Source organism: Trichomonas vaginalis, chromosome III (genome assembly GCF_026262505.1).
Source record: "Trichomonas vaginalis G3 chromosome III, whole genome shotgun sequence".
In the NCBI taxonomy this organism is placed as follows: Eukaryota; Parabasalia; order Trichomonadida; family Trichomonadidae; genus Trichomonas; species Trichomonas vaginalis.
In genome coordinates this window covers 7123143-7137518 of record NC_067205.1, presented here as the reverse complement: position 1 = coordinate 7137518, position 14376 = coordinate 7123143, and the positions used below count along the sequence as shown (strand labels likewise).

At 32.4% G+C, this 14376-nt stretch overlaps 6 protein-coding genes and 1 pseudogene across 7 annotated transcripts, besides 3 other annotated features; 5 read left to right on the top strand and 2 right to left on the bottom strand.

Moving 5' to 3' along the window:
- Window positions 1-224: 224 nt before the first annotated feature.
- Window positions 225-1897: a mobile genetic element.
- A 496-nt stretch (window positions 1898-2393) lies between these two features.
- On the top strand, window positions 2394-3395 carry TVAGG3_0656830 (DNA/RNA polymerases family; the record flags this gene model as incomplete). Its single annotated transcript, XM_051241873.1, has 1 exon — window positions 2394-3395. A coding segment is annotated over one exon (1002 nt), but the record flags the coding sequence as incomplete, so codon positions are not given.
- A 324-nt stretch (window positions 3396-3719) lies between these two features.
- Window positions 3720-4571, top strand: TVAGG3_0656820 (uncharacterized protein; the record flags this gene model as incomplete). The annotated part of the gene is made up of 1 exon (XM_051241872.1): window positions 3720-4571. A coding segment is annotated over one exon (852 nt), but the record flags the coding sequence as incomplete, so codon positions are not given.
- A 1415-nt stretch (window positions 4572-5986) lies between these two features.
- Window positions 5987-6473: a mobile genetic element.
- A 507-nt stretch (window positions 6474-6980) lies between these two features.
- TVAGG3_0656800 (uncharacterized protein) lies at window positions 6981-7205 on the bottom strand (the record flags this gene model as incomplete). Its single annotated transcript, XM_051241871.1, has 1 exon — window positions 6981-7205. One exon carries the CDS (start codon window positions 7203-7205, stop codon window positions 6981-6983), a length of 225 nt encoding a protein of 74 aa, XP_051088458.1.
- A 3-nt stretch (window positions 7206-7208) lies between these two features.
- Window positions 7209-14376: part of a mobile genetic element that runs on past the window's edge.
- On the top strand, window positions 8236-8991 carry TVAGG3_0656790 (protein of unknown function, DUF4106 family; the record flags this gene model as incomplete). The annotated part of the gene is made up of 1 exon (XM_051241870.1): window positions 8236-8991. The coding sequence occupies one exon, from the start codon at window positions 8236-8238 to the stop codon at window positions 8989-8991; it is 756 nt and encodes a 251-aa protein (XP_051088457.1).
- Window positions 9415-10029, top strand: TVAGG3_0656780 (uncharacterized protein; the record flags this gene model as incomplete). The annotated part of the gene is made up of 1 exon (XM_051241869.1): window positions 9415-10029. The coding sequence occupies one exon, from the start codon at window positions 9415-9417 to the stop codon at window positions 10027-10029; it is 615 nt and encodes a 204-aa protein (XP_051088456.1).
- On the bottom strand, window positions 10226-11011 carry TVAGG3_0656770 (uncharacterized protein; the record flags this gene model as incomplete). The annotated part of the gene is made up of 1 exon (XM_051241868.1): window positions 10226-11011. One exon carries the CDS (start codon window positions 11009-11011, stop codon window positions 10226-10228), a length of 786 nt encoding a protein of 261 aa, XP_051088455.1.
- On the top strand, window positions 12038-13635 carry TVAGG3_0656760 (annotated as a pseudogene). The gene has a single exon. A coding segment is annotated over exon 1 (1598 nt).

Sequence of the window (14376 nt, the reverse complement as noted above, 5' to 3'; positions counted from 1 at the left end):
ATAAAACATCATCTCATCATTTTATAGCTATTCATACATTCCTTTTCAAAGTTGTGAAATTAAATAAGACAGGAATTAGATTTAATGTATCAGGGTACGCATTCTTGAGTAAATTAAAATGTATTCGTCACGTCGCAGATGATAAAAATTTATGTGTTCTTAATTCATTTTATGGGCTTTAAAAAATAAACTTTATTTTTATTTATTTTTTTATTCTTACATAAATGAACAAAAATGGAACAGCTAAAATGAATGATAATCAAATAAGAGCCGAAGGTAGAAGGTTATTTAAACGCTTCTATAACATTCCTGATGGTGTTAATCCTAAAACTCGTAGAAGTTATTTAAATGAAGCCATAGATGCATATGAAGGATTTGACATTTCATCAGAAAGTGAGAGGTTAGCAAGAATGTTAAACGTTAATATTGATTTTTATTATTGTGACCCTCAACCAGAAGACGTAGACATTAACAAGGTAGACTTTCCATTAGTGGAATCAATAATGATAGATCCAGAATTTGAAACAGTAAATATCTTATTAACACAGAGTCCATGTGGAAAACTTCACGCTGACAGAATTACAGACGTTGAAGCACTCACAGGATATAAAGTTTGCCCCTTTTGCAAAGAAGAAGTTTATTCTATCCGTGATGATCCAGAAAGGAAAAACCAAAGAAGATTTTTAAAACATTGTGAGAAATGTAAAGAAAATAATGGAAGATTAATTCAAGACGTTCAATTGCAAAACACACAACAACCATATGCACCACATATCACGAAACAGAAGATATATCAATGGCTATTAGCACATAATTTGCAGGAATATTATAAACCAACAAGATATTATATTACTTTTGACTTCGAAACATTAGAGACTAAAGAAGAACTTCAACTTTCTGAATGTGCAACTTTGAACGCTTACTTAAAACCATTTATGGTATCATCAACTGTCAAAATAAAGCCGCAAAGCGGCGAGGTCGTAGACCGTGATAAAACATTTACGAGGAATTTTTGCTTAACATCAAGTGATTCGTTCATCTCTGATTGGATTGAATTTTTATTTTCAACCTGTTCATTAGTTGCTAAATCAAATATTGAACAATATGAAGAATTAATGAATACATTAAATGAGAAACAGAAGGAAGCATTTAAAGAACTTCTAGATGAGGAATTCAATAAAGTGAATATCATAGGTTTTAATTCGGGAAAGTTTGATTTAAATTTAATTCTTCGTGATTTAAACACCGCAAAATGGAAAATAAAATCAATGCTGGGTTCTTCTTCACAATTTAAGCAAATCATTGTAAAGAAAACAAACGTTCCATATGAATTAAGATTTATTGACATCAGAAATTATATAGCGGGTGGAACATTAGACCAATTCACTCAAGATTTCGGAAACAATAAAACACGTGTTAAATCCTTTTTCCCTTATCAATTCATCACATGGGAAAATTACGAAGAAGAATTATATAAAGAGGAACCATTCACAAAAGATTCATTTTATTCAGCATTAACCCAAGAAACTATATCAGATAGTGATTATCAAATATATCTCAATGATGCTAAAAACTTTAAGAATAGATTAGAATATTTTATTCATTATTGCAATAAAGATGTTGAAATTATGATTGACCCAATTGATAAAATTATCGAAGAAACATTTGTTTATAAAATTGACATGCTTCATAATCTTTCTTTATCATCGAATGCATCAATGATTCGTTACGCGTTAGCATATAAGAACTTCAATCCTAACGAAACATATCCAGAAGAAGAAAATGTGGAATCAAGTTTTGAATTAACGAAAAAGTATTGGAAATATAAAATTGAATCATATAAGAAACAAGATGAAAAGGCGAAAAGAGATACCAAAAACAATGTTTCAATGGATGATTTTCAATACTATCACAATTTAATCCTTTCATCTAAATGCAAAATGTGTGGTAAAGCGTTTACATATGCAAATAAACCAACATTGGATAGAATCGATAATGAAAAACCACATACTAAAGAAAATTGTCAGTTAATGTGTTGTTATTGCAATGTCGTAAAATCAAATAAAAATGAAGATGTTCAACGTTTAAGAATCAATTTAAGAAATTATGCATTAAAAAATAATTTACCAATGACTTTAGATTCAGTTGAAGCTTATCACATTCTCCGTAATGGAATTACTGGTGGTCTATCAAATGTTCAACATCGTGTTAATCTTAAAGGAATCACGCACATTAATAAACTTGCATATAGTCCAGAAACTAAAACTGTATCAAATGAGGACACCACCAACATTATGACTCATTTCGTTGGTGTTGACTTTAATTCATTATATCCTTCATCATTTTCATCTAATCCTCATGATTTCATTCAATATACTGACCATAAAATGTATATGCCGGGAAGATTGAATGGTGTTATCATTTGTGATACAGCAACAAAGAAAGCAAAAGCACTGGGAATACTTAAGAAGAAAAATACTTTATTCGTGGCTGAAGTAAAGGGTCACATTGATGAAAAATACATTAATGATTACATAAACTTTTTACCGATAATAAGAAACTTAGATATTATCACAGATGAAAAAACAATTGGTAGTTTTATGTATAATTACATGAAATCAAACAATCTACCAGTTGACCAGAAACAGAGAAAATTAACTCAGTTAGCATCAACACACAACCAATATCAACCATTTTCTTCTTATTATCTATGGTATCTAATCGACAGATTTCATTTTATCATTGATGATATTCAATCAATTTTAACATTTACTAAAAACACTTGTTTTAATGAATTTGCGAAAGAATTTATGAATGAAAGACAAAAGGCTGAATTAGAAGGAAATAAAGGAAAAAGTTTATTTTGCAAGATTTCACTTAATGGATCATATGGTTACGATGCAATGAATACACAAAATTACGCAAAGACTAAAATAATGAATGCACAGAAGGCACGCGTTGCATGTATGTCAAATAAGTTTAAAAACATAAGAGAAATAGGTGAGGATACATATCAAGTGATGCTCAAAGATAGATTTTATAGATGTGATACATGTTTACAAGAGGCATTCTTCACTTTAGATAATGCTAAATACTGGTATTTGGTTTTCATTTATGATTTTATGTATAAATGCTTGAATGTTAATCGTTTTCATTTCATTGAAGGTGATACTGATTCATCTTATTGGGCAATCGCTGGCGACCCAAATCTTCCTAACACTCAAGCATTTCAAGCAATTGTTACCGATAAACAATTTTATGATAAAAACATTTTCAAATTCGCACCTTTTGATTTCTTCTGTTTTGATGAGAAATTTAAACCTAAATTAAAGAATAAAGCTGAAGAAAAAGCACATGAGAAAAAATTATTGGGTTTAGCAATTGAGAAACAAGGCGATAACATGGTTGCTTTATGTCCTAAGTGTTATACATCATTCAACGGTTCAATTGATGGAAGTGATTTTAAAAAGATTGCACAAAAAATGAAAGGTGTTAGTTTACGACAAAATAAACAATTAACACCTAAAAATTATTTGGATATAATAAATGATAAATTGATATTTGATGGTCAGAATATTAATTTACAACTTAAAAATGGGTCAATGACTCGCTTAACAATTGGTAAGACTGCATTAACAGGAGCACACACTAAGGCTGTATGTTGTGAAAATGGATGTTGTATGCCATTTATTTAAAACATTGATTTTATTTTTATATAAATGGATAACACAGATTTAAAAATTTTAATTGATGATTTAGTACTTAATCAAAATTTTCTTGATTATTATGGTTTAAAAGCATATCTCCAAAAATATGATAACAATATAACAGGTGATGATATGGAATATTATTATCCATATTATAAAAATGAAATTTTGAAATATCATAATAAAATAATTTCTGAAATTAAAGACAAAATTAAAAATAATGAATATACAAAGGGAAAAACTAAATCACAACTTAAACAGTTGAAAGATTTCAAAAATAAAGTATTAACAGAAGAAGATATTGATGAATTATATAATTTATATAATCCTGAGCCGCAAAAACCAAAGCCAAAGGAACAAAAACAAAAGGTGCAAAACGCCCAGGTCCTTCAGACCATAAATGATGCACAAGCTTTAATTTATGATTCATTAGTTAAACCATATTCAGCCCGACTTTTAAATGAAGATCAACTTTTGGAATTCATCCTTCAACATAAACTCGAAGCGGGAAAGTATATCAAACCTTTATATATAGCATATTTAAAACAAATGAATAGAATACATCCAGAATTAATGAAAGGAGGAATGAAATCCAAAATCAAAGCAGATAAAATTAAACCACTTGCAACACCAAAACCTCCAACGACAGTACCGCCTCCTCCTTCAGTTAATCCTTCATCATTCACTTTATTATATCCATTTCAAACATTAAAGAAGCAAAAAGATTTTAAAAAGGATTTCAAGATATTAAATAAACCAATTGACCCGAAAATTCAACCGTTAAAGGAAAAATTTAGTCGCCCTTCATTTGCTCCATATCCATATTCATACGAAATCGATCATCTGGAATATTCAAAAGGAAAAGTTACTTATTTATTTGCCATTAACATTAACACTAGATATTTATATTGCATTCCAGTGAAAGGGAAAACAGAACAGGAAACAAGAAGAGCTATTCAATACTTACTAGATCATGAAAGAGTGGATAATATCAGGGTGATGGTGATAAAGGATTTCAGGCAGCTATGACTCATTATTTCCCACAAATTAATTTTTTCTTTTCATCCTCTCCATATACGTTTCATAATAAAATAGTTGATGCGGTAATGAGAACTCTTAGAGATGCGTTAGGGGTTAACGGTCAGATATACTGGGATGGAAATCATGACTCCATCATACAGCAGTTAGTATATTATTACAATAATACATGGCATAGAACTATAAACATGAAACCAGTGGAAATGAAAAATGATATTTCAAAAGAATGGGGATATATTAGAAAGCAAATGGAAAGGTTGAATGATGTTAAACGTGAACAAATTAATTCGGGGCTCATGAATTTTAAACAAGGAAATAAAGTTTTAATTCATCTCGATTATGGAAAAACTGATAAATCAATGACAAAAAGAAGACGAAGATTTGACACAATAGCTGAATTTGTTAGATATATTAACGGCAATGCATTAGTTGAAGTTGACAATAAATTAATAGAAATTCCAATTTATTTTATTACTCCATTATATTTAAATAATATTTAATTTTTTTTATTTTGTAAGAAATGAGTGACAACGAAGCAGTCAAGAGTCCAGACGATGAATATAAAAAGAAACTAAACAGAATTAAATCAAAAATATGCTATTACAAAAAGAAGCCACAATGCGGTGGGGTTGAAAACGATAAAGAAATAATCGAAAAATTAGAAACTTATCGTTCAATCATTAAACTGAGTGAAGCAAAAATAAAAGAATTTAATAGAATAAATAAATTGATTGGAAGAGATAAATTTAATAAAGATGAATTTTTAAACTCAATCCAAATTTAATTTTTTCGGTGCTACCATGTTACCATGTGCTACCAGGTCAATTAACATCTCTGAAAAAATGAGACAACATGACATTTTGACAACAACATAGGAGGAAGGTATTTATGAATTATTTTTGAAGAACTGAAGGTGCTACCATGTTACCATGTGCTACCAGGTCAATTAACATCTCTGAAAAAATGAGACAACATGACATTTTGACAACAACATAGGAGGAAGGTATTTATGAATTATTTTTGAAGAACTGAAGGTGCTACCATGTTACCATGTGCTACCAGGTCAATTAACATCTCTGAAAAAATGAGACAACATGACATTTTGACAACAACACAGGAAATGAGTGTAAATGACCCAAAAATAAAGAGTTAGTATACAAGTCTTGGGTACGGCGGCACTGCGTTCCACCTTACCCAATACTTGTGAATTTGACACTTTACAAAGCCGCCAACCATTTCACCTCACTAACGAACTCACTAACGACTTCACTAATGTTCTCATAAATTTTCTTCAATATCTTCATCATCAGTGTTAACTCTATTGTAGTCATACTTGAAGTCATAAAGTTTCTCTAACTTCTTAACGTACAATTTACATAACTTACCTTCGTCATCGTATGGTTTAATGATATAACTATTTCTATCTTTATACACAGTCAATGAAAAGTCAGCTGGTCTCGGATGTATTTGAAAGAACATGTTATGCTCAGGAAGGAAGAATAAATGTTTAAATGTATGTTTGTTATACTGTGGAATTCGAATGAGTTGCTTTTGTTCTGTCATTTATATAAAAATAAAATAAAAAATAAACTTAAAAATTAATGATATCACCACCCTCACACGTATGAAAACATAGCACAAAAATAAATTTAGGTGAAGTGGTGAGATCTCACCTCTTTTTTCACCTGTTTTTTCACCCACTTGAATTCATTGCTTTATAACTCTCTTCCTTGGTTTCTTTTTAGTTGCTTTCTTCACGTCTGTCTCCAACTTGACTGTCTTTCTTCTTCGTCCATAATGATACCAATTACTTCCACCAGTCAATGGGTCAAATGGTCGTTCATAAGGGTTTCCATACATTCCATAAGGTCCGTATGGATAAACCGCTAGTGGAGAAGAAACATTTTCTTTAGTTCCATCGACTCTATTTAAATGCATTGTTTCACCTTTCATCTGGTCATTAAAGTCTTTTGCGTGTTTTGCAAACTCATCGTCCTTTCCTAAAGCATTTTCTGACTCAGTCGCAACCAAATTGGATGCTTTATTTATGAGCCCTATTTTATTTAATCTTAACTTCTTTGCAACCCAGCCTCCAATCTTCCCTTTATTTGCATCTAATGTCTTCGAAACCCTTCCTCCACTCATTTTATTTACTGCGTCATAAGCTCCAAGTGCTTTTGCTCCAAATGCTAATGCTTTTGTTCCCATTGCGCCTAAAGCTGCCCAAGCTACCATTTACACCATATTAAAATCATCTCTCTTCAATATTATCTCATAAAAGTTCTCGTTACTGGAGAAAGTCAATGAAACATAAACATTCTCACGGGCTTCGCCCTCACCGCTTTGCGGTCTATCTAACTTCTTTCTTATCTCATCTATACGCTTCAAAATGTCTGAACAATTGCTAACATCTTCTACAACAGTTATTTCATCATGAATGACCTTCAAGAACAAACTCATTTAATATGCAATTAAAATCATCTCAATAATGAGTCCATCCTTTCCATCTTTAGGTAGCACAACATCTTTCATTGAAGAAGGTTCGACAAGTCTTATGTTAAACTTACTGACAAAGTTTGTTATACTATAATGCTTTGGCGGCGAATACATATAGTTTGAAAGACATAATATAGATTCTTCAGCAAATTCACTTATACTGGATTTTATAACAATGTTCTCACGAGACCAAATACCACCAATTGACAATCTTGTAAGCAATCCTGCTGAACCTTCTACTGTAAACGTCGATGGTAACATTCCACGAAGGTCATCTATTGACATCTTTGAGTCACTGAATTTAAAGATTTTCTTAAAGCAATCGTCATTATCTAACCATGCAATAGCTTTGAAGTTTTCATTCGAATATACATCTGCTTCATTAAATGTAAATCCTGACTTCTTTGCAGATATGACTTTAAAATCTATTGAGTTTGTTTCAAAATTATATGCTATGGTAACTTCTGAAGGTAATGGATGTCCTTCCGCAGTCAGTTGTTCTCTCACTACCGTTTGAAGCTTTGTGTTAAAAACTTTCATGTCATCTCCTGTGTCTAGGTTCACATACACAGCAACAGGAAAACTATCTTGCTTCTTTGTTTCATCATTATACCTCAAAACATTAAAGTTCTTCAATAATATTGTTCTTCCTGCTGGAATACTTCGAACCTGTCTTATTTCAATAGCTTTCTCACCTCCTACATACTCTACCCAGTGTCTTGGATATTCATAAGTATACTGACTTTCTTGAATTTTGGTTGGTTTCATCATAACGTGTTCATAGTATATCTTTATACTCTTGTCAGTTAGACTCGGTGCTATGTTCTGAATATTTCTGACTTGCATTTTTAATGGAGATAAAATGAAGCATTTAATACATGACGTAGATGAAGACATGAATGAAACTACAGACAAACTTAACTCTTCTCTTATTCTTCCTTTCAGTAAGGACTATGAGTTCTGTTCAAATGGTGTTTATTTCTATTGTGGAAAGATGGGTTCAGGTAAGACATTTAATTTAATTCGTCATATACTCATAACAGAGCGTTTAGGAAACGACTCTTACTATGACCAAATCATTATATCAGCAACTTCAGACTCTATGGACTCAACAGCGAAAACATTTATGTCAAAAGTTCAAGCCTCTGTCGTTAAAGTTCCAGATAGCGAACTCATTGAATTTCTTCAACGTTACATTCGACGTAAGAGGAAATATTATGCCATCGTAGAGTTCATACAGTCAGGAATGCAAAAGACTTCTGAGGAGATGGAAAGAATTATTGACAAACACCACTTACGTCAATACTCAGGAGTTTACGATATGAAACGACTGACAAACTACATTCTGTCAAAACTTTCAAAATACCCCTTCAAAAAATATCCATCAAACACTTTATTAGTTTGTGACGACTTCGCCGGAAAAGGTTTAGTTTCAAAGCCTGACTCACCATTAGCTAACATCATTACTAAAGTCAGACATTACCATTTAACTGTAGCAATACTTATGCAAACATGGAGGTTTTTAGCTTTAAACATAAAACGTCTCATAACTGACTTCGTTATCTTTCAAGGTTTCTCACGCTATGATATTGAACTCATTTGGAAACAGTCAGGTATAACATTACCTTTTGAAGAAATTTGGGAAGCATATAAGTCTCTCATCTCTCCTCGTTCATACCTTGAGATTCATATCATGACTAATACCATTAAAGCCAAAAATATTCCATGGGAACGACCAACATTGTTTTAAAGTTTAACCTTCAATTGACTGATGGTAAACAAATTCCATGCATCTCTGTCGCCATTTCTGTTAATATTTTTGCTGTCATTCATATCATCCACTTCCCCATTCGTTAGCTTTTGAGGATATGCGTTAGAATAGCTGTTCTTAAATGAAGGCTTTTCACCTTTGAGAGCATAAACTCTATAACTTTCTGCATACTTTATGTTTGAACCTCCTGAGCCATCATTGACATAAATTTTTATAGGCTTCCACCCTTTGTTCATATTCCTGCTTCTTCCCTTAGCTCTTTTGTTCAGTAGTTCTACATCTTTATACACAGCTCCTGTCTCAGTGAATTCAACAATATTTTCATTCGTTAGCTTTACATTCAAACCCTTGTCGAGTATATTGTTCATTTCATACATATAAAAGGTTTTTATTCTATATGAAATGAGAAGCAAATCCATCTTAGCTGGTGCCGTTAATGTTCCAATTGAACCAACATCAAATGTTGACTCACGAACGACAAACAATATTGTCATAAAGAACTATAGTTCAGAGTGTTTGAAAGAAAAAGAACCAGAACTTAAGTCGGTGAATTTAAACACAGCTTCAAACGCTAACGCTACATCAGATGTTAAGTTAGAGTATCCACCACTGGACCAAATTCTTTCAAGAGAAGCCAACGACAACCCTTACACAAATGTTCAAACAAATCCTTCAGATAACGTAGACCATTACCTTCTTCAGTTATACCAAACAATTTTACTCAAAGACGATAAGAAGCTTTTGATAAATCTTATAAGTAAGAACCAAATAATTCTAACAAAGGAGGACCTTGAAAATGTTATATCACGAATAACAGGAAAGCAATGTGTCATTGACTATCTCGACCCTGAAATCGAATGCTGTGGTCAAACACCAATATTCATGAAAATAGGTAACATCCGCATCATTGAAACACCAGGAACTACAGGAGTTGAGTTTAAGTATAAATATTCGAACGAGTATACAAAACTATCTACTGACTATAAGCTTTGTTTGAAATATGTTTTAGTAAATTAAAGCAATTTGTAATATCTATCCAAAACTTCTTCAACAGTATCGAACTCATCTTCATAATGCAAACCTAATCTTATTGACTTGGTGCAGTTTTCACTAACACAATATTTTTCTGTTCTCTTGACTGACATAACTAACTCATTTGTTTCATCAAACAGCAACAACCAAAGTTCATACCCTAATACATAACATTCATACTTTATATTTTTAGCTCTGAGTTCTCTTGTAAGCTGTTGCATTTAATATTTTCTAAAAAGTCAACTTCAACAGTCATTCGCACTGGTGCCTTCAGTTCTACAGGCTCTCCTTGAAAGTCAACAAGTCTGAATTGCATGCCTTTCAAATTATGAGGACTAATGCGAACCCATTTACCTAAATGAGTTGCTATGACAGGAACGTTTGGAATGAACATTGAATTGACTGCATAACAGAAGGATTTATATTCTACTGAACCTTTACTATTAACTCCTGAAATACCTGTGACATTAGCTATTTTTGACTCAATGTACAAACAATTGCCATAACATACGTATGGAACAGATTTCATCTCAATCGTTTTGTCAACACTTTTCAAAGGAAATGTCATATGGTATGCTCCCAGAAGCAATTGTACTCTATGACTCATTCGTGTTATCTTAAACTCCTTCACATAACTGAACTTCAAAACTCCTGCAATAAGTTTAACATTCATTAAGTTTTCTTCGTTATCCTTGTTTATTGTAGTATTTATGAGAGCATTTAACACTCCAGCTAATGTTTCCATCTTATATTCTACATTATTGTGAAATCTTATTTCGTGCTTCTTTCCATCTATTTCAATCTCCATGAAATCTGTTTCATCTGTTATAACGAATGAAGCGATAGTATTAAAGTCAACCATTCTGAATGCAAGTGGCTCATTCTGTAGACCTAAGTTTGTTTGTAGTTTTACTGTCCCGTATTCGTTTGGGTCTGTACTTTGAAATAGAACAACATTTATTCTCATTAAAATATGAGTATAGCTGCATATGCGTATGAAGCTGACAGAGCTAAACGTTTATATTTTGGTCAATACTCTCTCACACTTACTGACAAATATATTGTTATCAGTGATGGAAATACCGAGAAATACATAACATGGAAGGACTATGAAAAGTTTGACCCTATTTTAACTCCATGCACTATGCCATTCATTGTAAATGGTGAAGTTGTCATGAAGAACGACACAACAGTATATAGGTCTGTTTATGAAGCATTAGAATATATGTTGAATTATAATCCCGAAAGATTTGACCCAAGCACTACACTATGTGCAATGCCTTTTATTAAGGACGGTGAAATCGTAAGAGTTCCGAATTCAACGGTTTACACAGCTGTTCAAAACAGTTTACAAAACATTTTAGCGAATATCTTTAATTCAGAAACTACAGAAATAAAATTACCATATATAACAGATGCTAAAGAAATTAAATCAAAAACGACAACATTATTTACGTCACTTAATGATTTAATGACTTATATCATTAATACTCCTTCTCCGACTACAGCATTTGATCCAAACTCGACAGTTTGCAGTGTACCTTTCATTAATGACAGTTCATTAATTACTTTAAGGGATTCGACAGTAAATGAATCATTAAAGGCGTCATTAATGAAAATCATTGATTTTAATTCATTCACGAATACATATAATTCATTCATTAATGTTTCATATGCTTCTAAAGAAGGTGAGCCAAAAACTATTGATAAAGCGGTGTATGAAATAAAAGCATCAATGACGAAATTGAATTCGTTAACTTTTGATGGTGATAGTTCCGTTAACAGCATAACATCGGGGAAAACAATTTTAACGAAAGAATACTTAAAATCTCATGTTAGTGAGTTCGTTGAAATTGAAAAAGAAGGTGGAATTAAGTTCGATCCACTGAATTTCATTTTCAGCTTAGCGAATGCGGGTGTTAGTTTCGCTGAATGGACAACTATACAGAGTGAAATAAATGCAATATGGACGTTTTTGGGGTCAAAAGCGGGAATGGGTGAGCTTGTAAATGCTGCAAGAACATTAGGTGAAACAGGAAATTTTGTAGATGGTTTTAAAAGACTTGTTTCAAATGTTTTAACAAACACAAAGAAATTATTTAGATATACCATACATAACGGACGGATTTTCGAACAGATAGCAACAAACCCTCCGGTTATGGCTGCGTTGATGATGGTTAGAGATATAAAACCACGTAACGACGGGAACGAAGAACATGAACAACAGGATACTGGTCGGGTTATTCGAGACACTAAAAACGTGTATCCTGAAGTTATTGATTTATTTAGAGGAGTTAATGATTCAATTTCAAAACATTCTATAACCCTCGATGAAGAGAATAAATTAACAGATTATATATTCGTCATTATTGCAGAACTAATGAAGAGAATAAATGAAAAAGATATAGCTGATATCATTAATGTCAGCGATGTAATGATGAAAAGAAATTTTGACTCATTATTTACAAAACCGAAAACAGAATATAGTCTTTATGATGTAATTACGGAATTAATGAAAAAGATTAATGATAATAAGAGTTCTGGCGGAAGAGTTGAATTAGAAGTGAATGATGTTAATGAGAAATTAGCCGAAAAAGCAGACAAAAATGAGCTTTTAGCTCTGAGTGATAAAGTCAAGAACCACGTTCATTATAATAACTTCAGACGAACAGATTATAACGGACTACCATGGATATTTAACACGAAGTGATGAAGCGAAGACAAAAAATGTTAATGAAAGAAGATATAAATACATTCGTGCTAAAGGTTTATGACATAAGCTGTACTGTACAGTATGATGTAGCTAAAGCACCAGAAGCATTTGGTTATACCGGTGAAATTTATGCCTCTACTTTCAATGTTAACGGTGTATTAGTTGAACCAAGATTTACTTTGAGAGTTAAGGCAAAAATAACGTTTGAAGATGCTATTAAAGTAAAGCTGACAAAGTTGAACTCGAAGCAATGAACAAAGTTTTGAAATCTCATAAACACAACATCTCCGATATAAATGAACTTCAAGCTACATTAGACATAAGCCTACAAGAACCATACACATGAATCCTTCACTACTGTTAGAGCAGACGACATAATATTGAACTTTGACCTTGGTTCAAGTGCACCATTAGAAAATCCAAGTACAAGCGTAAAAGATACTCTTAACAATTTAGATAAGAGTTGCAGGAATATTGAAGATCATGCCAGAAACTTTGAAGCATATGAACTACCAGCAATGTTAGATAAGAAAGCTGACAAGAACCATACACATAAATCCTTCACTACTGTTAGAGCAGACGACATAATATTGAACTTTGACCTTGGTTCAAGTGCACCATTAGAAAATCCAAGTACAAGCGTAAAAGATACTCTTAACAATTTAGATAAGAGTTGCAGGAATATTGAAGATCATGCCAGAAACTTTGAAGCATATGAACTACCAGCAATGTTAGATAAGAAAGCAGACAAAACAGAGCTTCAAACATTAAAGACAGAAATACTTCAAACATTATATCCTATAGGTTCTATTTATACGTCAATGAACTCAACAAATCCAGCAACGTTCTGGGTTTCGGTACGTGGGAACAGATTGTAGATAAATTCTTATACTGTGCTAGATATTCAAAGCAAACAGGAGGTTCGAAGAAAATTACTGAAGCAAACTTACCCCCGCACACTCATACAGGAACTACAAACTTTTCTGGCGACCATAGCCACTCATTAAGAGACCACCCATTATACAACTCAGAGTATGAAGCTGGCAATGACGTTTTATCTCCATCTTATAACAATGCAGCAAAAAGACTTTTCGACCAACTGAACCAGGAGGAAATCATTCACATACTTTCACAACAAATCCAACAGGCTCGGGTGCAGATTATATGCCACCATTTGTGACTGTATTCGCATGGTATAGAGTTCAATGAACGCGCTTGAGCCTAGAATAAAATCTTTAACTTTACATAAATGAGCTTGAAAGAAGTATTCGAAAACACATCCATGGAGGTCATTTAAGAAGTTCAATGAAGCTGCAAAGAGTTGGGATTTACTACAGAGCTGAAGTGAAAAGGTTCTTTGACAAAAATGTTGTACATCAACAAAAATAAACCCTTACGACTACTTTTTACCAATTTACCCAACACTCCTGACGCATACCAATTTGACACTCTCATTCAAAGCAGAAAAGGAGGACATAAACCATTCCTTCATCTTCATTAATGTAACACTCGCAAAGCAATGCATATCCAATGAGGAAATAAAGGAACTCGTGAAGTGTTAAGAGTTTTACAAAAGTTTGTAGCAGAACATAGCCCAAGTACTTTAACATCAGACCAAG